The sequence below is a fragment of the Eleginops maclovinus genome, chromosome 1 (genome assembly GCF_036324505.1).
Source record: "Eleginops maclovinus isolate JMC-PN-2008 ecotype Puerto Natales chromosome 1, JC_Emac_rtc_rv5, whole genome shotgun sequence".
NCBI classification, from domain to species: domain Eukaryota; kingdom Metazoa; phylum Chordata; class Actinopteri; order Perciformes; family Eleginopidae; genus Eleginops; species Eleginops maclovinus.
In genome coordinates, this window is record NC_086349.1 from 13493183 (window position 1) to 13519364 (window position 26182).

At 38.8% G+C, this 26182-nt stretch overlaps 3 protein-coding genes across 4 annotated transcripts; 2 read left to right on the forward strand and 1 right to left on the reverse strand.

Moving 5' to 3' along the window:
* The first annotated feature begins 1315 nt into the window (after window positions 1–1315).
* Window positions 1316–14287, forward strand: slc25a33 (solute carrier family 25 member 33). Its single transcript, XM_063881695.1, has 7 exons — window positions 1316–1563; window positions 3329–3502; window positions 9283–9360; window positions 11290–11390; window positions 11762–11828; window positions 12507–12787; window positions 12887–14287. Exons 1-7 carry the CDS (start codon window positions 1523–1525, stop codon window positions 13084–13086), a joined length of 942 nt encoding a protein of 313 aa, XP_063737765.1. The 5' UTR covers window positions 1316–1522; the 3' UTR covers window positions 13087–14287.
* On the reverse strand, window positions 4301–8830 carry LOC134863258 (uncharacterized). 2 transcript variants are annotated; one of them, XM_063881682.1, is made up of 2 exons: window positions 8327–8830; window positions 4301–7432 (listed from the first exon to the last, which is right to left on the reverse strand). In XM_063881682.1, exon 2 carries the CDS (start codon window positions 7285–7287, stop codon window positions 5290–5292), a length of 1998 nt encoding a protein of 665 aa, XP_063737752.1. In that variant the 5' UTR covers window positions 7288–7432; window positions 8327–8830; the 3' UTR covers window positions 4301–5289. The 2 variants fall into 2 exon arrangements, with proteins under 2 accessions (XP_063737752.1, XP_063737744.1); XM_063881674.1 differs by having other exon boundaries at window positions 7783–8830.
* A 1777-nt stretch (window positions 14288–16064) lies between the features above and the next one.
* si:ch211-150o23.3 (uncharacterized) lies at window positions 16065–21117 on the forward strand. Its single transcript, XM_063888275.1, has 8 exons — window positions 16065–16426; window positions 16793–16831; window positions 16914–17222; window positions 17748–18056; window positions 18827–19141; window positions 19679–19828; window positions 19919–19991; window positions 20168–21117. Exons 1-7 carry the CDS (start codon window positions 16402–16404, stop codon window positions 19960–19962), a joined length of 1191 nt encoding a protein of 396 aa, XP_063744345.1. The 5' UTR covers window positions 16065–16401; the 3' UTR covers window positions 19963–19991; window positions 20168–21117.
* The last annotated feature ends 5065 nt before the right edge of the window (window positions 21118–26182 follow it).

The following is a 26182-nucleotide window of genomic DNA, read 5'->3' on the forward strand; positions in this document are numbered from 1 at the left end:
CTATATTTTGTCTCGGGATCAAAAAGGTTGGGATTACCTGTCTTGTATATTAAACATTTTTCAAACCACACCAACATGTTTTTATGTGAAAATCTTAAAAGTAACCAGCACTGTTAAAGACATTTAGTGGATTCTGAAATATAGTGGAGTACATGCATGAAACACAAATACTTAACTGAGGAACAAATATCTCAATATTGCACTTATTGTGTGCTTGTGTAACCGCTGTATTACATTCAATGACAAACGCCTTCCTGTTGGCAAAAACCCACACCTTGACTTGCAATTTACGAAATGCACTTTATTGCTCACATCCACTGTTTACATAGAAATCACAGGATGAATGTACACTGTCAACTCAGGATGAAAAACATGTTATGATTTCCAATAGGGCATAAAGCAAGAGCAGATGGTTTGGAAAGACTCTTTTGACATAATGACATAGATAAAAAAAGACAAACAAGGTGATGGTGACTTCTTGTAGATTTAAAGCCTAGATATCCTAAGGGTTAAAGAGTTGCATACCAACTTTTATTGCACACCACTTATTGGTGGACACAACATACCATAACATCACATGTCCATTATGACATCTGACATGGAGTCATATTTCATTTCCAATTGAAATCAAGGTCTTTGTTGCCCTTACTTCAGAATATGAGGTTGCTTTTCTAGATTTCTATTTCTCTATGTCCTTTCTTATCAGAGGAAATACCCTATTACAGGTAGAACCAACAGTTTGATGGCCTGTAAAGCTGATACTGTAACTACTAACAGCAAGAGGTAACATAAGATAACTGATCCGATGTAAATTTTTATGAACATGCAAGGAATTTGAATCATTTTACATTGCTTTCAATGTATACACAGAAATAAACATCTGAAACAAGGACATAGGACACAACTAATAAGGTTACTGGTATGTTAAAAATATATCTATATTACATAGCATAAATTACCAGCAATACAATAAAAGGTATATGTACAAGTCAAGTATTCTGAAATGTGTAAACTATTCTAGTCGTGCAAAGAAAAACATACACAAATGATAATGTAATGATGCTTATTTAAAAAAAAAAATATCATATTCTATATATATATATATATATATATATTAGAATAGTGTTGTTCATAATGCAGAAGGTGTGTATTTTACACAGACATTTCATGGTATTTTACACTTGAAACAGTGAGTCAACTCAATAATTATGCAACCTGTTGTTATCCTGTTGTTTTTATTCGAACTTTTTGCAGGTAATAATTGTGCAAGATCTTTGAAACGACCACAAGGTTTTGAGCACATGTCCCTACGTCACGGACAACACCCCCGTCCGGCCCTCCTCTGACGTAAACCGGGAGCAGTTCAACCCGCCACTGCTGTCTCCGCTGACAGGTCCGCCGAGCCGGTACAGAGAGATAGGTGAAACCGCAGCACACCGGGATCATAAAACCGTCCTTTGATACAAACGCTTATTTAATACGATATTTAACTCGACTATGGTGGCTGTGTGAGAGGGAAAAGATGGCACAGAAAGACACGCTACTGAATCTCTTCGCCGGGGGGTAAGTCACATACTGCTAGTAACCGGAGTAATGTTATAAATAACTCGCTGATTAATGAAACACGAAGGGGGTAGCGCCGACCTTGTGTTTTTAGCCATGTATTTTCTTTTGAAAACCCTGTACGAAATCATGTAAAAATGAGTCGTTGGTCTAATATGTTTTCATGTTTAAAAACCCACCGGCTAGCATGCTAATGGGAGCTAGCTCGTGTTAGCCTAGCACGATCTGACCAATCTATCATCTGTTTCTTTCACTGTGTCTTTCAGGTGACTTAATGCTAATGAAAATGCCCAACGTTACATACACGTTTTGGACCACGCTTGTGTTCGATTTTAACATTTTACAAGAAGTATCTAGTCAACGTTGTTGCCGTGACAATGCACCACCCAGCAACATCTTATTTCGTTTGATCAGCAGTACAGCTGTTCGCTAACGCCTGCTAGCTACCGTTAGCATGGTAACGATTTCCCATTCGTAATGCAAATAACGTTATGTTCTTGGTTATTCACTATGTAAAACCTGACTATGTGTAACTCCGGGCTGAAAGTTGACTGGACATGGCGCAGTCACAAGACCGGTCAGTCTGTATGCGGGTGCCCTTTGATGTTACATAACAGAAAAGCTATACTGTACATACAGTCATGCTAGCGATGCCAACATATCATCACCACCTGGTCAAAATGTCTATGTGAACCCCGAGTTATGATATGTAGACTTGCTGTGCTATTTAGTTGAGCTTGGTGGCTTTCAGATGACTCAAAGGTCACATTAAAACATGTTTGGCTTGATAATAATGACGCCATTTTACCCTTGAAGTGTTATGATAAACCTAAGGTTATAACTTCCGCTCACGTTATATTTAACTTTTACGGTGCACAGTAAACTATGGTTAAAAGTTCGAAAGGATGGAAATGTATTACAAGTTAATGAGGATATTTACCAGTTTGTTTTTAGTTTAACTGTATCCAGTATGTGCAGTATGTTGATCCTACAGGACAAAAATGTAACCTCAGAAAACCAGCCAAGCTTGTATGATAGCTTTTGCTAGATTACAAAATTGCTAGCTTGACATAATGCACATAATGACATTTTACAAGCACGCTTGTCATTGTCACAGCACTTCACAATTTCCCCAGATTGTTTATCTGTGCAGTCAGGGGTCATGTCCACACACAGTTTCTGCCAACATCTGTTTTTCAAATTATGCAACATTATGGAAAATCATGTAACACAAAGTTTACCTTTTTTCTTTATAACCAATGATAAAACGCTCAGACAGGGTTGGATATGTGACTAATGATCAGTTAATTTATAACCGCATCATTTTTTTTACCTTGGCTACCATTGGCTCTGTCCCTCAGACACAAACAGTACAGAGGGCTTAGTCTAATCCCTTCCAGACTTCTTAAATTGTTCCAGACATGCTTATAGCCATGGTTGGATGTACCGTTGTGAACTGTAAATAACCAAAATAATGATTTTTAAAGATGCTGAAAAAAAAGTTCAATCTAAACCAGTCTTTCGTCACGCAAATAAGCTTGTGCACCAAATGTGTTGGGTTAACTCTGAATTTTTTCCCCGTAGAGCTGGTGACTGGTCTTTAACCATAATTGCACTTGGCCAGTCGGTGTTATGAGGAAACGCACTATTCCAGTCAAAACACAAATGAGAAATCTATACATACATGCATTGTTTTTGGTATATTGCTTACTTTTTTGTTAGATTTTAATCCTAATTTTCCTGTTTTTATGCTTTTTATTTGCAGATGTAGTGGTACGGTGGGCGCCATCGTGACCTGTCCCCTGGAGGTGTTGAAGACACGGTTGCAGTCCTCAGGCCTTGCTCTCAGACCTGTTTTTCAGGTCCAGCTTGGCACCCTTAGCGGCACTGGGGTTATTCGCCCAGGGACTGTTACACCCGGGCTGCTACAGGTCCTACGGTAAGAGTGTTTTTGTTGTTGTTAGACAAACGGCATTTCAGCTTGCTATGTGGTATTTCCTTAGACATTATGGTATTATTCTACCTGCAACAAAGGAACGATATGTTCCCTCCCCACAGCTGGTGCACATTGTTGTTTTATAAGGACTATCCTTAAGGTGCTGTCATAATTGTCATCTGGTGATTTAATTGTAGTAAAGTCCTGCTGAGTTTTAACCTGTGGAGACCTCAGTGTTAAAGTATATCTGGGGTGTCGATGTGACACATTTGTAAAAACAACTATTATTATTTTGAATAGTCTAGTGACAATCTTGTGCGTTAGTCCGCAAAAATGCTTTGGACAGACTGTAATTTTCGTAAGTCTTTCGTAGTTTTACTGTTTAGACTTCAAGTCCTGTGCGTGTGAGGATTAAGAACACCTTATCATGTCTGTATTAAGTGTCTTTAACCAGCTGTTTTGGGTGGAACAAAATGTTCTTTCTACCAGGATTAATATTGCATTAAAAAGTGTTGGTTTTCCATGAAAGCAGCCCTTGTATAACTGCTTTGGTTAGTTAAGAACTATAAGCCCCAGTGGGCCAAGAAGAACAAGGACAGGTTTTTAACAGGGTGCTGGGTCAGGGTTATATCACACAGAGGACTGAGGAATACAGGCTTGTCAACAATGTTCTTAAGCCGACAAAAATATATATTGCAGAGCTGTTAGACAAGTGTTTGCATTTGCAGAGTTAAACAAATACATTTAAACCCCTTCTCCAGTCATTGAAACTTTAGTTTGGGAAACTGCATGACTGGGTCAGTGACGTTTTAGAATTTCAAAACAGTAAACAAATTAAAATGATAAGAGAAGTCCAATATTGATTTTTTTGTGTAAATCTATATGTATATTTTCAGTTTTTATAAGTGCCCTTTGTTAAAAATAACAATATATGGAATTTTAATGCGTTTCATTGTATACAGTCCTTGAAAATGTCATACGGTGAAACGTTATTATTTTTTTAAATAAATAAAATTTGATATTCATGTCACAGTTAAAAAACACCAAAAATGTAATAGTTGATATGTTAGTATTCTATAACTAATTCAAAATATAAACACTTACACAACAAATACTAGATATTTAGTTTTTTAATGACTACGGCGTCTCACCTTTTAACATTTGTTCTATTTTTTTGCTATAAATTCATCAAAAATGGTCAAAGGTTATATATATTTATATATCATACTATCTCTCCTCCATTACATTCATTAACCATGTAGAATAACAAATTATTAATTTGATTTATTATAAAATTCAGTGTTTTACCATATGACATATTTTGTTTGACCGTATGACATGCAATGTCAATGTTTCTTTGCATTTTGAATGTATTAAATTGATGTAGGTCAATTCAGAATAGTTTCAAAGAACAAGTGAACCTTTTATTAATAGTTGAGAAATTGTGAAAAATTCATTACTCAGTTAAAGAAAAGAACAGTTACATTCATATCTGCCATCAAAAGGTTATGAACAACCTAATATCATAAAATGTACAATAACACAATATAACAATACAATCAAAGCTCATGTTTCATATCGATAGATTCCTCAAACTGATTTGTGATTTTCCCTTGGCTACAAAAAAAACGTTTAACAAAACATTACAGTAACATCGTTGAAACAGTAACTTTATCTTTCATTAATATAAACAAACATCCTCCGCCCCCCACCCATGCACTCACATGCACGCACACACACTGACACGTACACACACAACTACCACAAAGGGCTGGTCATTGCTCAACTTTTCACACCAATATGAATCTTTCCCAGTCCTCAAGTGACAATCTTGAGCTTCGACTGGTTGATGGCTCTGGTTCTGAGATGACAGCAATGACATCTGTTTGGAAGTAGAACACCACATCTCGGATTTGGGGCCATACAAAGCAATTCTTCGTCCCAGACTGCTGCATACAGGAGACCTCGACTTCTTCTCCGACGACCTTCAGTACCTGCCCAACAAAAGGCTTTTTGTCATAAGACACTATAACCATCTTTCCAACCACGTCATCTTGGGTCGGAATGGTGGCAGAGGGTGCAGCTTTTTCAGTATTATAATTTAGGACTGAGGGTGATTCACATTCACAGGAAAGTCCCATACGATGGCAAAAACAGGACAGTTCTCTGCAGGAGATCTTGCCTGGGGTGTTTGTTGTCACCTGATGAATACCCAAAGTGCCTCTGACTACTGGCAAAACATCTGGCACTGCCTCATCCACCCTGGCGATGTCAGCCTCTGATACCCAATGGAACTTGACACTCGAATTTGACTTTTCCAGAAAGGAAAACAATTCTTCAGGGTGTTGGATATCACCTCCTTGAAGCACAAATGCATCGGCAATCCTTTTTATTGAGCCACCAACACCATCTGGCGCCCCCTTTCCATGTGCCTTCTCTGAAAAGTTCCATGTCATCTCCTTAATGCCACGAATAAAAGGCAAGGTGCACATCAGATAGAAATTTTTCCTATTCCTATATTGCGTTAGTGGGCCATCACTCATGAAGTGCACAGTGGTGATTCTTGGATTGCGTTGGATGTCATCCAGCACAGGCTTCAAATGTGCCCATACTGCCCGCTCGTCATGTCTTAAGGAGTCAGATATTGTGGCATAAGCTTGTGACCCCTCTTCCGTGTAAGCCATGCATGTATGGACAGTGGCCTGTTTTCGACTCCCCCCCCAGTGGAAGTGCTGGACCTCAACATTCAGCTTACAGGCGTAGTTCTCTGAAAAGTCCATGTGGACTACAGCCTCATGGTGTTTTAGACTGTTCTTGACTTCTCTGCATTTCTCCACCTGATGAATCCACGTATACTGATGCTTGGCCAATCTGTCAAGTTTTTCATTGAAACTCTTCACGAGATCCGCCCACGTCCCAGTCAGAGTTTTCTTCACAAAATGTGAATAGGTTTTTCCATCAGTGCAGACCTTCTCCCTCTGCCACTGACTCCACGACACCTGGCCGGATTCATCTGGTAGGAGTGGCTCCATCTCAGTGTAGCAGCACTTCGTACACAGCCTATGCATACACTCCCGGCTTTTCATATCGCACACAATGTTGCCAAGTGCTTCAGTGGTACTTTTACTGGCTACAAGGCCACTCTGGTGTAGTTTCTCCAGTAGGAGGCTAACATTTTCATGATCTAAGCAAGCACATGTGTTTCTGTCATTAGCCTTTGGCTCAGTTACATAAAATGGACGGAGACGAACAAACTGCCGGTAAGACACTACACATCCCTCTCCTACCTCTGCATTGTACTCCTTGTGGAGCTCTTTAAGCGACTTCGACAACACACGACGCTGTTCCTTAACCCTGTCCTTTGAAACCGTGTCCTTTTTTCCAGGTAGGAGACGGCTGTTTTCATCCCTAGTGAGGAACTCCACCACACTCCGTCTTCTTGCTGGCCCCTTCCTGAAAATCTTTGTTGATCTGTTTTTTATTTCTTTTCTGCGTTTTGTTATCATCAACCTGTTCGCTTTCTTCCGACATCTATCTGCTCTTCTCTTTTCTTTGACAAGGTCCCTTTTCAGCTGTGCTATCTCCTCCCTCAGTTTCTTTGTACGTTGCCCTGTTCGACTGCTGGAGGTGGTCTTCTTTGGGGGTTTATGAGGGGTTGAACATTGTTGGGATGGCCCCGGTGGTGTGGAGTGTTGGGATGGCCCAGGTGGTGAGAAGTGTTGGAATGGCTCAGGATGGTCATGGTGTTCGTCCACAAAAGAGTCTTCAGACACCGGTGTCAAATTCATCAATGCCTCCACCTGCCTCTTTTTCTCTCTGCATTTTTTCTGATGGAGCCTCCACTGTTCCTTCTTCTTTGCATGTGCAACTGTTGTCAGTTCTTTGACGGTATGGTAATGATTACCCTCTCCAGCTTGTTTCCTCTGCCGTTGCCTGCGGGTATACATAGGTACATTAATTGATATATATATTCATTCATAGATACATACAACGTTAGGCTATCGTGACCTACTGTCAGGACGGAGTCATCAGTAGTGTAACGTTAACTAGCTCAGTGATGTGATGCTTATGTTGGCTGTATCGTCCGTTTTAGGCCACCAGTGGCAGTACTTCAATCAGCTCAGGCACCGAAAGGAAGCACCGAAATTAACGTTGCGTTTCGGTCCGGTAGGTACCGGTCATATAGGAACCGGTGCCATATTGGTACCGGATTTCGGTACCCAACCCTAGACATAACTGGCCAATACTGGCATTCCTGACATCATACACTCTCACAGTTATACCTTTCCCTCCTCCTGGCTAGGTTTTCCTCTCTAGCAGCAGGATCTGCCATTAGCTTTGCACGGAAACGTGCATACCTCTCCTTACTAGAAAGAGGCATCTGTAAAAATGTGAAAAAAAGTTAAAAATAGGCAGAAATATATTATATATATTAATATTAATTCATATTAGTTGTACAAACTATATATGTAGTAAAACCATTAAGAAATAACTAAATAATTCAGTTAAATGCCCAGTGTCATATGGTACAACAACATGTCATAAGGTCAAACCGTTTGTCCATATGACATTTATTGTTTGACCTTATGACAGTTTCATGCTTTGTCATTGATAACAGGCAGTTGCTTGGCCACCTACTTATAACTTCATCCTTGACCTTGGCTTTTATACTTTATATTTCACATGTAAATCAATAATATTTCCAAATTTAAACTATTTATTCCCTTTTTTGGCGTTTGACCATATGACACCCAAATCTGCGACACATGGTACCGCACTGGAAACGGTGAAAATAACTGAAATTCAGGAGCAAAATCTTAAACTCACCTTCAACTTGGGTGGTCTTCAGGGGTCCTCTGAGTGATGACATCCCATGTCACATGACTTGAGTCATTAATATGCAGGTCCAAAATGGCTTCCAAACTTTGTTTGACCATATGACATAGGGAAAATGTGTCTTTGCGGAACAATTTGTTTTAGATACTAATGACATTTCTTGAAACTCTATCTCACTGATACTTTAATATGCTTATCTTAAGACTTGAAAAAATATGCCAAATTAAAAAGTTGATAATCTTTGATCATTTTTAATCATTTTTAATGCAGTTGTCTTAAATAAGTTTAAGTGAATGCTGTTTGACCATATGACAATTGACCACTTTAATAGTCTAAAAGTTACCTAATTTTGATTTTTTCACATAATTATGAACAGTGAGGAGGACAAATAATACGAGATTAAAGCTTATATAGAATTTTAAACTTATTTTATATTAATATATAATATTTATTGCTCCTGGAAGTGCAAATCAATGCGCCACGTCACTGACCCGACTGTGTTTTTCTAAAACTCGATTTTTGACCAGAGCTGTAGGGTATCAGTGAGAAACGAGGTGGAATGTGTAAACACTGGTAGAGAAATTTTGCAAAACAGACCTCATCACAAAACACAGTTGTACCCTCCCCCCTGTGGGTGACCCCAGTCAACCTGGTGATGTTCAAGTTCACTACCTACAAAGAGCTTTAAAAAAACTATAGGGGTTTGTTGTACGTGAGAAGTCAAGCAATGCTGACAGCAGACCGGGTTTCATGTTTGAACTTTTGCAAAACCAGCTCAAGTGAACAGGACTGACGTAAAGTTGTGATGCTTGCAGATGCTATCATTTTCATTCCCCTAATGGAGCCTGTGGGGATAATCCAATGCTGACTTTTGCTATAAAAGACACAGTTGAACATATTCTGTTTAATGTGAAAGTGTGTTTGATGATTGTTCACTTTTGTTTCAGATCAATTCTTGAAAAAGAGGGACCGAGATCACTGTTCCGTGGTCTTGGGCCAAATCTTGTTGGCGTTGCCCCGTCAAGGTACAGTGAATTCAGTTTTTGCACTACAATACACTCCCATCTCCCCACCATCCTTACCAGTTGCTCTTTTGTGAGACAAAATCCTGAAACTATGAGGCAATCTCTTTGTCAATGTTACCTGCTTGTTGGTGTACGGACACACAAGGAAGTTCTTGTATTCAAAAACAATAAACAAAGCAGAGGTGAAGGTGGCCACAGAGTGAAGCTCATTGTAGGTTTCTCAGAAAAGTCTGTCTTTGTAAGGATCCCCTTATCCCCCTAGCTTGAGCTTTAGCTATTCATCTTGGTGTCCGTAAAAGTCCAACACGTATAACACATTATAACCACCCAAACATAAGCTAACAAAACAGCTCCTCTTATGTAATTAACAATTACTTTCAGAAGTGAAAACAAAAATGATCATCCTTTTTAAGCCAATTGTTTGTACATACACAGTTAAACAGTTATCATTTCATATGTAAAGATACTGTATCAGCGAAAGTCTGAAATGACCTTCAGTAAGCTGATGGATAATGTGCAGACCATGGCTCTGTACACTTTTCTTTTTAGATTTGTTTTTGCTTAAAGTAACATACATATTTTGTTGTTGCATATAGTAATACTTGTGTTGAGCCTACTGATAGGAAACCCTTTCCCATAATATGATAAAGTCAGCGGGTTGGTCTGTTTTGGATTTTTTTTGAGGAAGAGGAGGAGACTTTCCCATGTAACATATCACGACTGCTTACCAAACAAAGCAAAAAGGAGGGGGCGATGTTTATATTTTTTACTTTAATGGTTGGAAGAAATGATGCCCATATAAACAGGAAGCTGTTGTCTGGGCAACAGCTTCCGAGTTCCCTTCTAGCCTTTTAAAGAGTTTTTTGGGTCAGCGGTTTAGTCGGGTGGTTACAGCGTCTGTCAGCATGAGGCCCTGGTACTTGTGTTTGATAAACTTCTAAACACAAGAAGAGCTGCAACAAATCAACAAGTCGATAATCAACCAAAAAACATAATATGGATAGAGTTGCTGCTATTCTATCATAACTATTACATTAAAGTGTATTTCCTTACACTTTTGCATTAAAAACACATTTAGAGGCATCATCTTGCATTGTTTACAAAAAATGTTTAGATGACATAGTTGTTACAACATTTAATCTGAAATAATTGATAACAAATCTATCGATAATGAAAAATAACTGGAGATTTCTGACCTGAACGACACGTGAGATGTGGAACAAATAAGGAACTATGTTTGAGGTTTTACTGTCGGAGACAGAGAAGGAAATTATGATGGTTGGATGATAACTGACTGGCTTAAGACAATAAAAACAAAAAGCAGTTTGGTCATTTATACGTATACCATGTGAAGTTACATTTTTACCTTTCATTTTATTTTAAGTGTCAAGAAATAGTCAGTACTTTGCCCTGTTCATAGTTAATAATCTTGGAAGTAACCTCTCCCCCAAAGCAACAGTATAATAATGGTAGAACGACCTGAAACATTTGCCACAAAATGTTGATTTAGACTTTGAGACTCTGTCAAAGTTAAAAAGGTCATGGGTTGCATGAACGTTCCCCATAGTTAATGAGTAGCTGAAGTGCAATCCTTTGACCAGTGATTCCACTGTCCCTCTTCTCCACTGGCCAACTTGGGCAGCTCATATTTGGAGCAGTGCTGTGGGCATCTGTGGTGCTGCCCAGTGCTTATTCAGCCCATTCTGGTGCACTGACAGTTTTTTCCAGAAGCCAGGGCACGCAGCAGGAAACAGACTGCTCTGGATGCACTCTGTCAAAGGCCAACACAAATCCAATCAACAGATAATATCCAAGCTGTTCTAAAACCACATTCTCATATTGAAAGTGCACTCCTGTTTAATCACCATGTGTTAATCTTTACAGCTGCTCCAGCGTAGAGGTCTCACCAGTTTGTTCTCTGTGTTTCAGAGCCATTTACTTTGCAGCATACTCGAAATCTAAAGACATGTTCAATGGGCTGTTCGTCCCTAATAGTGGACTGGTGCACATGTCCTCTGCTGGTGTTGCAGGTGAGCAGGCTACAAGTTAGACTTCGTTACATACACATAAAGGACTGTTAAATGTTTTGCAATCCAATATCCAAAATCTAATTCAAAATGCATCATTTAAAGTCTAAATGCTTTGTCCCACCTATGGATAAAATTTAAAAAATGCAAACATGAACCAATTTTCAAGTCAATAAAATGAGCATTGGCTTGAATAGGGTCATATGGGGCAAGTAAATCAGACTGCAGTATTTTTGCAGATGTAATACTGCTGATTGCAACAACAGTACTTCTAACCTTACAACTTTGTTATTAGCTACATTGAAAGGAATGACATGAATCCTATGTTACAATGCTCAGCATATGAAGATGCTTCTTTTGTCATCTGTCTTCAGCTTTCGTTACTAACTCCCTGATGAACCCCATCTGGATGGTCAAGACGAGGATGCAGCTGGAGAAAAAGTGTGTATCCTCTTAATTTCACATGTCCTGTGTGTGCTTACACTGTTGGCTCAGGGCTGTAGTGGTCTGTGTTAGATCTGTGTAAAACATCCGACTTATTTTAGGGTACCCTGCGTGTGGGAAGGAACTCTATAAAATGTGACCTTTTTTAGAAACCTTGACTCGTGACTACCTTCATGGCAGTGTCCTTGGCTTATGCAGCTTGTGAGACTGAGGCGTGTGACCCAGCTCCATAAATAAACAGTGCTGACGTACTGTCCTGTGCGCAAGAGAAGAGTCTATATTTACACAGTGCAGGGCAGTAGTATCATGTGGGGACACACAAGTCTGTTCACACTGTAAAGAACACCTGTTCTGCAACACAAAATAGTTAGCTTTCTTAGAGATGGGAGAAAAGATAGAATCACGACAACTAAATTCAGTTATGGTTACACTCATTTAACCCCACTAGGATGTAACATGCTTTCTCAAAGAGCTGAAATAATTTGTTTTTAATTCATTATTTATCAAGTAGACACTCCTTAGGTTGTGGGTCTTTTCAGGCTCTGGCGATAGCAATTCATTATTTTTTTGCATTAGCATAAAGAAAAGATAAGATCATCATCAACATCATCAACAGTTAAACACCCCATTAAATGTAATTATGGCACTAATGAGCCTGACCCGTTTGACTTTCAGAGCCAAAGGAGAGAAGAAGATGAACGCACTGCAGTGTTCCCGCTATGTTTACAAAACAGAAGGTATCCGGGGCTTCTACCGAGGCCTGACTGCCTCCTATGCCGGCATCTCGGAGACCATGATCTGCTTCCTGATCTATGAGACACTGAAGAAACACATCGCCAAGAACCAATACACCTCCCCGAACAATGAGAAGGAGAAAGGAGCATCGGTTTTCCTGAGTCTGATGTTGGCAGCTGCTTTTTCAAAGGGCTGTGCTTCCTGCATAGCTTATCCTCATGGTAAACACGTACATCCAATGTTTGTCTTTTGCAACTCAACAACATAATGCCAGGTTATTATAGTCAGTCACTTATACCTTCTTGTGTTTGTATCTACAGAGGTCATTCGGACAAGACTGCGTGAAGAAGGCAGCAAGTACAAATATTTCTTCCAGACGGGGAGGTTGATAGCGGTGGAGGAAGGCTATGCAGCTTTTTATAGAGGACTCATTCCACAGCTCATCAGACAAATCCCTAACACGGCCATCGTCCTCTCCACCTATGAACTCATTGTCCATCTGCTGGGAGAGTCCAAATGAAGAAAATCCTTTTTGGTTGGGATCTTCCTGCCAAACAAAGGATGCCACACAAAGCCCATGATATGCTTGGAAAGTGACTTTTGAAAACACAGCACATGCATGGGTTTAATGTGGTGCTACAGAGACTTTTATGGTGGAACTGAAGCAGGTTGTACTGTTATCCAAAGAGCTAAACACATTATTTTATTGAAAGCTTGTTAGGAGTTCATCAAAATAACTCAAGGAGTTTTGTGGTACTTATTAAAACTCCAAACCTGTGAAAGAGGTCATCTTTTTAGAGGACTAGTTTTAAGTTAATTAAATTATTTTATGTTTTGTTATTTTATGACTCTGTTTGTTTCATTTTTATCAGTGTAACAACACTCATAACTGCGCAGGTTGACTCTCTTAGTTTATGAACGAAGTATTTCAGATAATATGCTGGCAATAGTGCTGTTTCTTGCAATGTAATGAGCATGCACATCATTAAGAGATTTTAGTTTCACAAATACCATGTGCTGGCTTTGAAGTTTGATTTACAGAGAAATGTATCATATTTGAATATATATATATATATATATATATATATATATAATTATATACAGCGGTAACTGTATGTTTTTCTTTGTAGGAAAAAAGATAGTCACCTTTTAAAATATGAGCGCATGGATGCTTATTTGACCAATGGATCAATAAAATGCATCACAAAACTTTATCATTTGGTGGTTGATCGAATGCTGAAGAAACTATTCTGTTCATACAACAATCTACCTTAGAAGCAATGAAAGCAGAAGGGCCGAGCACTGTTGCGCTTTAAAGATGGCAACATCACGATACACAAGGGACTAGTTTGCTGGTTATGTTTTGAAGTACAAATACTCTTGATTTCATTTAATGAGGGATTACTACCTGGCAAAGGTTTGACTGAAAAAACATTTAAAGTGTTTTTAGTTGGGTTCTCTTTAAGGGATGTATGTTTTCCTCCTTTTGGGATTATTCTGATTTTATCCAGCCTTAACCGTCCAGTCAATGCTCTCCTTCACTCTGTACTTGAAACCTATGGCAGTGTGTTTATGCTGCGACTGAACATCAATCTTTTTTCTAATAATTTTCCTCCATATACTGATCATTGTTGAGAATGTGTTACTGTTATTTTCAGTAATGCCTGCTTCACATTCTCAGATCTGGAGTGTCATATTATATAAATGTTTTTACCCCCTTGGACTATTTCATGCTCTATTTTTTTCGCAGTTTAATTCAGAGCTCAACTTTTAGGACTTTGAGCATCATAGAGAAAACCAAATGTGTGCACAATCTTGAATCGGTAACTTTTGAATTAGTTTACACATCAAGACAATGTGTCACAGGTCACAGTTTTCTTTCAGACTGAATCCTGTTTTCATTTTCTGCCTTCACAAACTCTCACGAGCCTCAGAGGAAGTGACTCTGTTCTGGATGACTGGTGTTCAATCATGGATACAAATGAGGTACTAATAATACACAAATATTTGCTTGTAAAACAAAAAGTGCAATGTTTCTAGGCCCACGGACAAGTCCAGTCATCTCTGACAGGAAGAGGAACAATGCTTCAGGGGAATTATTGGGTTCATGAAATTACTTCATAACATGAATCAGCATAATTGATTTGTTCTTCCTGATGTGGTTTTTGAATGATTCATCCACATTGTTCTCTCCAACTGGAAACAACAGCCTCATGACAAACTAGTTATAACTGGGAGGGTGGAGCAGTAAGAGATTTGTGTTGGTGTTACATTTCTGAATGGTCATTTGTGGAAAGGATAATGAAGAAGTGCGGGTTACCTATTGCCGTCTTTTCTTTCCATACTGAAATGTATACAATAGGGAAACAATTTTAGGCTGCCTTTTGCCATTTTTCTCTCTTCCTTATAAATTAAGGTTGCGACATGTTTAAAACAAATGTTGTATTTTTTAAGTCTACATTTCCTTGTTGTGCTTCCATGGTCAGTTTTTCATTTAAAGGTACAGGAAAAAGTATTATTACGCTGCAATGTCTTTATCAAGCCTTTATGTCCCTGATTGACACAAATAATATACAGTATATTTTATGTCCAAATGACCTTAATTATTAATTGAACGAGAGGACACCCACTGAATTTGGCTGACCCAGAGCTGAAACCTATTCCCACTGTGGATTTGGTCCCACATGACTTGACATTTTGATTTCTTTGCAGCCTGTGTACAGAAGGAACAATTTCCTTAAGGAAAATAACAGCAGCCAATTATGCTTTAAATATAAATATGGCATGTATTTACCTATTAAGATAGACTTGAAAATCTTAATTTATAACTGATCCTTATGGCATTAGTAGCCTAAGTTATGAATTAACCATTAATCTTACGTTAAACCAATTAACCTTTTGTAAATGGTAACCTATAACTTAATAAAGTTTTTTCGAGCTGAAATATTTATTATCAATAAGATTAGCTGTGTGCTAATTTGATTAAGCATTAAGCAAAAAGGATAAGGCTATCTTAATCTTGCAAATAACAGAATAATAATACATTGTATACTTTACGATGAAGCAGCTGATAATGAGCATATTTCTTAGTAGCTTGTGAATTTCTTATCTTAACGTAGCCTATGACACATCATCATTGATTTGATAAATATATGTTGTAATATGAAATCGTATTGAGTTATTTGTTAAATGTATTGAGGTAAAAAGTACAATACTTCTGCTACTAAATATATTCATTATTATTTCTTTCGAATATCTATACTTCCAACAATATATGTGAAAAATTACATTAAACTAAATTCTGATATATTTAGGAATTTTAGCGGAATAAAATAGCAATAGCAAATCATTTGAAGTTATAAAATTACCTCAAATTAAATGTAGGCACAGCACCTAGTTGTTGTCCACCTCTGCGACATGTGAAGCTCCTGCAGGGACTGTTTCTAATGGGTTTAAGTGCAGTGCTGCGGCGGTGCTGACCTCTGTCTGCCGCAGGGAGAACCGCTTGCAGCTAAACCCTGACCTGAGTAATGAGTATGGCAACCTGACGGTATGTAGTTCTGCTAACATTATGTCATGGACATCGTGTTATGGTACAATCAACCGGACTACGCTTTATCTCCAGACCAGAACTACTTGTTTGTAAAATAATTAGAGTCAGTGGTTGATAACGCCGTTTGTCTCAGTAAAGTTGATTAGACGCTAGCTCTTATTTCAGTTAGCCACAAGCTAGTTGATGTCTTGGGTGGTCACTAGCTTCAAACGGCTGTCAGCATCATCACCACGACAACTGGCACCCTTCCCACCCGGCCGTGTGATGGAAGGGTGAGGAACGATGCTCCTCCGTATCCTTTTAACAGGTGAGCCTCCTGGATGTAACCCAGGTAGCTAATAATGTTCAGCTAAGCTTGTTTTCAGCTACCGCTAACTGAAGCAGGACCCGCTAACTTCGGTAGCTTACGGTTGATTATGTAACGGGATTAGCAATTAACTTAAGTGAGCACAATGGCTACTTGCAAAGTGAAAAGGCATTTTCTCATTTGTATGACTTTTTGAAACCTTATCAAGATGTTATGACTTACCACTAGAACTAACTAAAATGGTCCTAAAATCTTTGGCTAGTGAGTCCTAATGGAAAAGCAACTGAGTAAAAATAGCTCCTATTGTTGACATTTTGTTATCTGTATTGGCCCAATAACAATTGCATGTTTGTGTTTTCATGACAGGACTGTTAGGTGTTCTGTGGGATGGAGTTAATGCTTTTGGTAAGCCTGGAAGTTACACCCTCTGCTTCTAAAACCTGTGCCTAATCATTCTGTCTCTAAGTCCTTTTTCTGTGATCTACAGGTGGGGTCAGACTAGTGGACGGGGAAAACAAGTGTTCTGGCAGAGTGGAGGTACTCCGTCATGAACAGTGGGGGACTGTTTGCGACCATGGATGGGACCGCCGAGAAGCTCATGTGGTGTGCCTGGAGCTTGGATGTGGCTTAGCTGAATCTGCCCTTCATGGTGCACATTTTGGTGCAGGCAGCGGAGAAATCTGGCTGCGGCATGTCCAGTGCTCAGGACATGAGGCCAGTCTGACACGCTGTGCTGTTGTCCTCCACAGTGACGCATACTGCACCCATGAGAATGATGCAGGGGTGAAATGCTCAGGTAAGACTCTACTCTGCTATCTACCAATGATCAGTGTCAGGTGGTTGACTGAGTGGTTTCTGCTTGGTTGATTCATTGAGACTATCCTTGCATACAAAAATGGCAGACACAGCAAAGCAAATTAAGCAAGGCCAAGTGGACAAAGCTTGTTTTAAAACAATAATACATTTGGTGTTGGCTTTCAACTGCTGACAAGCTATTTCACGCTTGTTGAGACAGGGTGGAGGATCTTACTTTGTCCTACTCAGTGTGCCCTTAGCATTAGTTCAATGTCATAACAGCAAGAAAAACAGCCTGGAAAAAAATAATCTGTAAATTAATTATGAACAAACTTGCTATCCTTACCTGTAAGGAAGATAATATTTATTAAAAGACTTTCCTGTGTCATCCCTTGGTGGAGGAATGAGTTCCCAAACACTTCAAAATCCCTCTCTTTCCTCAAAAATCAACCTACTTCTTTCAAGACTACTTTATCACCTGATTGACTTTTTTCTATAATTTCATGACATCTGTCCTTACTTACAGGTACGCTTTTAATGCCCACCCTCACCCTGCTGTCACCGCACACTGTGTTCTCTCCTGGCGAGGCTGTTCGCTTTGGCTGCAGTGTTCTGCTGGGTCACCACCTCAGTGACTTTCACCTGTACAAGCATGGCGTGTCCACGCCGCTGGTCACACAGAGGGCGGAGCAGGGCCCAACCCCAGTGGAGCTGACACTGACCGACATAGAGACTTTCCACCAGGGCAGCTACAGTTGTCGGTATAGGATCAAGAGTGGTTTCCCTCCTCAGCTGCTCAGCTCTCCACCCAGCAACTCCATCAACATTACTGTGGGTGAGTCATGACCGCATTGTCTCATACATATTAACTCTGTTGCACCAGAGCTAATTACCATAGCACAATGTTGTGCAACATGTTAGACATTTGTTCTCTGCCCAAATAAACCTAAAGGGTATGTGTCAATTTAGATGTTTAATTTCTCTTAAAAGGACATTTCCCGCATTTTATTTGGATGTCCAAACAGTGTAGTCGATGTAAGCAATGAAGAAACACAGTGTGTGCTATATATAACAAACAAGCTCAACTTCTGACTACCCAGAGAAGTTCGAGCTGTAGATGCTTGTAGTTTTATTCCTTATCACCAAGATCATGCAATGACGGCACTGGACGCAGAAAGAGGACATTGCATCCGCAGTATTTATTTACACATTTCTGTGTTCACTGCTTATGTGTTGTCAGGATTTGTCATTACTTGTTTCATTGTAGCTGCATTGCATAACATTTTCCTTCATTATATATTTTTTAATTTAAGCTTACAAAAACATAATTGGTATTTGCAGTTTCATTTAGGATGTAATGGGAATTTCTTACCAGATTTTCTCAGCTTTTAGTTTGTTGTTAATATTGCTCTGGCAGGTTACTTATTAGCAAAGCTCTTGAGTATAACCCAACAAAAAAGGACATATTAATTTGAGAATATTTGGGGAAAATATAAGGCTTAAAAAGAAAGTTGTATTTTTACGGTTCAGTTGAGAATTGGGACTTTTTTGTGTAGCATGATAAACCTCTGCATCATTTTGAGTAACCTTTTTAATGGTTTACAGTGGAACTCCTGACTCCCCAACACTGGTACAACACGTCCACTGAGGCCCCTGCTGGTTCAGTCATTAAAGGCCACAACTTTAACATCACCTGCTCCACCCCGAAGCAGTACCCTGGTGGTTCCTTCCAGCTGCGTCTGATCCGCTCCAATGGCACCGTGCGCCAGACCCTGCCTGCCCTCGCACCTTCCGTCACTTTCACCTTTCCCGACGCCCAGAGCTCCAACGAGGGCTACTACTACTGCCTGTATCGGGTCCAGATGGGTGGACGCACCTTTGTGTCCAGAGAAAGCCAGCCCCTGCCTATAGCCATCAGAGGTGACACTGACATTTATATATAGACAGACCATAGACCAATGAAATATGGAAGTAATGTAAATATCTTGATACTAAGGCTAAAAGGAAGCCTTAAACATCAGGAGAAGTAATACAACATTATATAACAGGGCATTAATCTTTAAAACAATTAGTTTGCCGACTTGGTTCATTCATGCAGAAAGTTGAAGCACAGCCTTACAAAACCATACTGTCCCACATTGATTAAACTTATTAAAAAAGTCATTTTAAAAGTACAAATAGAACTGGGTATAATACTTCGTTTGATGGCATGGTATTGTGATACCATTCTGTTGTTGGTATATGGTGCAACATTAATGTGATGTGTGTAAGACGCCTGAGTTGCTCGTAACAATTATATCAATCAATATGATAATTTGTAGACATTCCTGACTTGTAAAGCTGGTTTTGTTTCCATTTGTTACTGTACTTGTATCAGCTAGTCGCAGCAGTAGATTAAATCCCATCTATGGAAACTTATCCTGTATGTTACTTAAAGATAACTGCTCTCTCCCTCAGACCCAGATCCAGTACTGAGTCCAATGGTGATCAGCTGGATTGTGTCGGGCCTGACTTTTGTGGTGGCCGTCATCGTTATAATAATTGTGGCCAAGGTGCTGTGCAACAAGGAGAAGAAGCCCACTGAATTGGAGCGAGAGACCAGAACCTGTACGTTTATTTATAGTCAACACCTTTGAGCTTTAGAGATGCGACGCATAGACTGTGCACTGAGAGTAATATATGTGCTTCTGTCTCCAGGTGTGGACAACACTTATGTTGCCTTATCAATTAACAAGCTATGACGGGGTGTGCTGGCAACAGAACACTAAAGGTATTGAATGTCAGGATTCTTGAACATATGATGCTTATAAAATAATAATTTAGCCTCCTCCTTGCTGATTCATAACAGTAAAGGGAAAAGGATTCAATATTTTCTTGTATCCATCCCGAGTGCATTGTGTGCATTCAAGTTAAAGTAAAATTATATTGTGTTCCTTCTTCACGCAGAATCGCTGATGAGTGGACAGTCAGGAGGATCGCGCTGCTTCCATTGTGGATCCAGTCGGCAGGAGACGTAACTCACAACCTAAAAGCTTGGTCGGACCCAGTTCAGCACCGTTTGGATGAGACAGTTTTGCTGGACTCTTAACACTGACCTACATCACACCAAACGTAAGGCTAGTGATTCTGCTGGGAAACAATGGATATGATCGGCTTTTAAGCCTTGAATTATGGTAAGATATGAACTATCCACCACAGAAGACTGACTGTAAATAATGACATCCAGTTCGAAGTCTGTAGTGGTTCCTGTTAGATTTCAGACTCACTCAGATTTGGCTACTGCCATGACGCCAGACGTGTGGGAACTGTGAAAAATGTGACGTTAGTCCCTCAGGTCTGTGTATTTACCTTGTTTTGTATTTATTACCAGGTAACACTAATAACAGCCTCCACTAGCTAACTATGTACTTGCTTCTACAGATCAATTAAAGAATTAGAAGGTTTTTGTAGTATTTTAAGTCTAACCCTACTATGCATCTTACGTCACTTTCAGTATATGTACATTACTGCACTTAAAGTTGGTGAATAGAAGCTGTAGTTGATTAAGAAGCTGCTGTTGTTGGAGCTTCTGAGATTCTAAATATTATTTCTAAAAGTACTTTAGGTGGATTTAAAGCATCACACCAAGACACATAAGAAGAAAAAGCCTTTAACTTAATGCATAATATCATTAATTTACTTTTACATCCTCAATTATTCAAACAGTTAAAAAGTATTGTTGCTGTTGAATAAATGCTTCAAATGAATACATATGCAAGCTCTTTAATAGTTTGAACTATGTAACAGCATTACAAAACACACCACATCAAACTATTGGATGTAAAGGTTGGATTATGTCGTACAAATGTGATATATCGACTAAATCAAAGCATAAACAGTGTTACAACTTGTATAAAGTTTGATTTTATATCAGAACCCAAAAACATTTCCCAACTGCTTATTAACCACTGTAAAAACATGAATAATTACCCCAGTTATTCCTACAAAATCACTGAGGCACTTGCAATACAGCTGGTTTGAAAACTGTCCCATCTGTACTTTATTATAATTATTTGTTAAAACTGACAAAAGGAAGCATTGTTGTACCGCACGATAATGTTAAGTACACAGGTTTCGGTCAGTCTTTATAATAACAATATACACAGAACCATAGACCATTAGAGACCATTGTGACCAAGAACTTTAAGTCTGGGTGTCTCTTCATTTATATACACACTTTGTCCAAGTTAGTGCCAATGAAATAAAAGACAAGTTTCTTAAAACCAGGAGACAAGTTCTCTTGATTTAATCTGAAAGTAAGACAAGGGTCTTAGAGGTATGATGTCTAATTTGTATGTAACACTTCAGAATATTGCTTCTCAAGCATTGTATGATGTGGATAAAGAGTGAGATCTCCACATGCAGATATTCATTGTAAGTTGCTAAGACTTACAGTTAATGTGATTGGCACATTTTTTAATGTATTTTTTAAAGACATCTTATTAAGGTAATCTAAGGATCTTAAATTGCTGTCTGTAAATATTTAATGTGCAGCTGTGGCATTAAATCTACTTTTTATTTGGTGCCAAACAGGCTGATGTTCAGAACCTCTACTGTCCAGATCAGAGGAAGAAGGATTTTGTGCATTTTTTTATGGATATGTCTTGGATATAAAGTATCTATTCTAGTAGTGATGCCATAGGGAAACTGTGTCAGACATAAGCAACCAAGTAAAACCCATAAAATATTGCATAAAGCCTAATTTCAGCAATGTAAAAAAAAGAAGAAGGCATTAACAGAAAAACATTCAATCAATTAAAATCCACAATAAAGAATAACATCCCAATAAATTGAACATGGAAAAAAAGAGGAAATCATTCTATTCCTTTGATGGGTTCATTTGTCTCCATACTGGAAAAAACTAAGTAGAGGAAGACTGCCACAGCCACGAAGAACAAAAACTGAACCCAGAGCGGAACGAGGCGGGACGACTGCGGGGCCTTCGGAGCTTCTTTAGATGGGCCGGGTGTCGTCTTCAAATAGGAGCTTTTGTAAGTGGACGGCAGGTCGTACATGTGGGGCCTGAAAGGGAATGGAATTAATTATGCTTTGTGACCGAACTAAAATTCTCCAAAGAAACTCTAATGTGAACTATGTCTGGTGTTAGCATTGCTTTTCAATGATATTTACCTTTGCACCCGAAATCATACTTGATCGTAATTAAATTCAATGTCAGTTACACGGCATTTTAAACAGCGATACTATGAGACATTTTTAGACTAAATCATTGTTGGAGGAACTATCAGATCTTCTAGTAGCCGATTAAGGTGAAGCTTGTATAGTAATATTTTATATCATGTTGAGTAATTTAATCTGAAACACTATATTTTATGATCTTAATTGTTAAAAGCATGTAGTACCTATAGCTGTCTAATAAATGCAATGGACTAAGGAGTGCAGAACACAATATTTTTTGCCTAAATGTAATCAGTTTGAAGTAAAGTATTGAGATAACAAAAGTTCTAAAGTAAACAAATTTGGAAATGTGACCCTAAGTAGAATGATAGGCTGATTACATCTGATGATGTGACTTTATAGTAACGCACGTACTCATCGGAAAATTGCTGTCCACCGTATTCAAGCTTTGGTCTTGAATAGTTTGAGTAGGATGTCCTGTAGAGAGGGAGATACAACATTACCTATGTGTAAAATCTACACCCAACTTCCAGTAAAATAACAAAGATTTATAAAATTATTACTCACTCATGTTCAAATTCTCTTTCATTCCAAGCTGGTCTTGACCTCATGTATGATCCACTAGATAGACAATAAAAACAAGTGATTAAGAAGTCAGAAGCTATTGTATTTGATTCAATAAATATAAGGAAGTCAATGAATGTTTGGAACAGGTAATAGAAAAGCTGACCTGTCTCCCGCTCCGTCACTCCTGACCTGCAAAATTAGAAGCAGTGATAATATTAATAAGGTACTGATGTTTGCTTTTAAAACTTGGCATTATAAATATATATTTATCTTTAGTATAAATGATTTATTAGGCATGCATTGGGAAAAGTAATCAACCATAAGAATGGTGAACAGAGATACTTACAGGTGTTTTGTATTCATAGGTGACTTCCTCTGAAATTAAAAACAAACATGAATAAAATCTATACTATGTTGCTCCAATTCTACCTTAAGATTCGGGCTCCTTTGAATACATTGTAAATCAGTTTTACTGGGTAATTCTAAAGTTCTGGCACAACAGTAGACCTAATAACTGCATATGTATTTACAAAAGTAAGGCTTTAATATTGACAGCTGCTTTGAGTGTATATGTAAAAGTACATAGGGAGTTACCCTCTTCCCTGTAGTAGGTTTTATCAGGTGATGGTTTTGCTTTCCTCCCCTTGGCCATGGCCTCTTTGAGCTTCCTTTCATAGAGATTTCTGGTGGAGTCTGTGAACCAAACGTAGTTTTATACATTATTGACAAGTGCCCTCATGAAACCAAGGAGGTTCCTGTGGTGCTACAGGAGTGCAGTCAGTAACTTTACTCAGGTAAGGAGGAGGAGGCCTGTGGAGTTAACGTTGATTCAAAAACGGGCGCAAAGTATGTGATTGTTGTGAGCCACTCACCGACCACAGGCCCGTGCTTTATCTCGTACTCATCCAGCAGGTCGCTAATCTCCTGCGCAGTCCTACTTCTTAGCGAAGACATTTTCTTGGATTGATTTATACGTATAGGTGTCTCTGTTGTCTTATTTTTGTGTGTTCTTTTTCGGTTAGTCTTTTAGTTTCAGTTGCCAAAAAAAGAAACAACCATAACTCCTCCCCCAACAGTGGCCAGGAAGCGCTCGTTTCGTCTCGCAGTTAGTAGAGGCGGCAGTCAAACGGGAGTTTGAAAACAGGGAGAGAGTAAACCCCGCTCTCCCTTGATGACCCGTGTGTTACAAACATTCGCTACTTCAGCAAATTTTACATCACTTCCTTTACCGTTTGAGACATTCTTCTTTTATGGTTTCCCATGTTCTCAGTTTCTTTGCAGAAATGAAACAGCGACAGTAGTTGACTTAAATATACAGGTGCATCTCAGTAAATTACAATATCGTGGAAAAGTTCATTTCTTTCATTAATTCAATCATTTTTTTAAAAACTCATATATTATATGGATTCATTCACACAAAGTGAAATATTTCAAGCCTTTATTTGTCTTAATCTTGATGACTATGGCTTACAGCTAATGAAAACCCAAAAATCAGTATCTTGGAAAATTAAAATATTATATAAGACCAATACAAAAAAAACAAACTGTTTTTAATACAAAAATGTAGGCCTTCTGAAAAGAATGTTCATATGTATGCACTCAGTACTTGGTTGGCTTTTGCATGAATTACTGCATGATGCGACGTGGCATGGAGACGTGTTATGGAAGCCCAGGTTGCTTTGATAGCGGCCTTCAGCATGTCTGCATGTTTGTGTCTCGTGTCTCTCATCTTCGTCTTGACAATAACCCATAGATTCTCTATAGGGTTCAGGTCAGGCGAGTTTGCTGACCAATCAAGCACAGTAATTCCGTGGTCATTAAACCAGGTCTTAGTACTTTTGGCAGTGTGGGCAGGTGCCAAGTCCTGCTGGAAAATGAAATCAGCATCTCCATAAACCTTGTCAGAAAAAGGAAGCATGAAGTGCTCTAAAACTTCCTGGTAGGCGACTGCGTTGACTTTGGACTTGAGAAAACACTGTGGACCAACACCAGCAGAGGTCATTGATCCCCAAAAACTTCACTGACTTCGGAAACTTCACACTGGACTTCAAGCATTCTGTGCCTCTCCACTCTTCCTCCAGACTCTGGGACCTTGATTTTCCAAATGAAATGCAAAATGTACTTTCATCTGAAAAGAGGACTTTGGACCACTGAGCGATAGATCTGTTCTTTTTCTCCTTAACCCAGCTAAGATGCTTCTGACGTTGTCTCTGGTTCAGGAGTGGCTTGACACGAGGAATGCGACAGGTGTAGCCCATGTCCTGGATACGTCTGTGCATAGTGGCTCTTGATGTACTGACTCCAGCCTCAGTCCATTCCTTGTGAAGCTCCCCCAAATTTGTGGATGGCCTTTTCTTGACAATCCTCTCAAGGCTGCGGTTATCCCTGTTGCTTGTCCACCTTTTCCTACCACACTTTTTCCTTCTACTCAACTTTCTATGAATATACTTGGAAACAGCACTCTGTGAACAGCCAGCTTCTTTAGCAATGACCTTTTGAGGCTTACCATCTGGACAACTGTCAAGTCAGCAGTCTTCCCCATGATTGTGAAGTCTACTGAACCAGATTGAGAAACAATTTAAAGGCTCAGGACACCTTTGCAGGTGTTTTGAGTTAATTAGCCAATTAGAGTGACACCATGAGTCTACAATATTGAACTTTTTCACAGTATTCAATTTTTCTGAGATACAGATTTTTGGGTTTTTATTAGCTGTAATCCGTAGTCATCAAGATTAAGACAAATAAAGGCTTGAAATATTTCACTTTGTGTGTAATGAATCCAGATAATATATGAGTTTATTTTTTTTAATTGACTTAATGAAATAAATGAACTTTTCCACGATATTCTCATTTATTGAGATGCACCTGTATGTATTAAAACAACCCATTGTGGCGATTTAGATTAAAACGGCATCTTTAAAATTCTCTACAATGATCTGGCTGCTTATATTAATATTTACTTGTGCCAATGCTAATGGTCATATTACTGACTGTTACAGAATACTTATTAAGATAATCTACTTAAGAAAAGTAGTAATACCACAACGTCAAAATACTAGTAGAGTTAGGCCCCTTTAGTTAATGTGCAATATCAGTAAAATTAGTAATGTCGTTTTAATGCTGTGGCAATAAAAAAAAGTATGTCAATGTAACCGCTTTTTGCATAATATCCTCTGTGTAATGTGTTCAAAGTTATTTCTTTATGCTAAATATCTTATC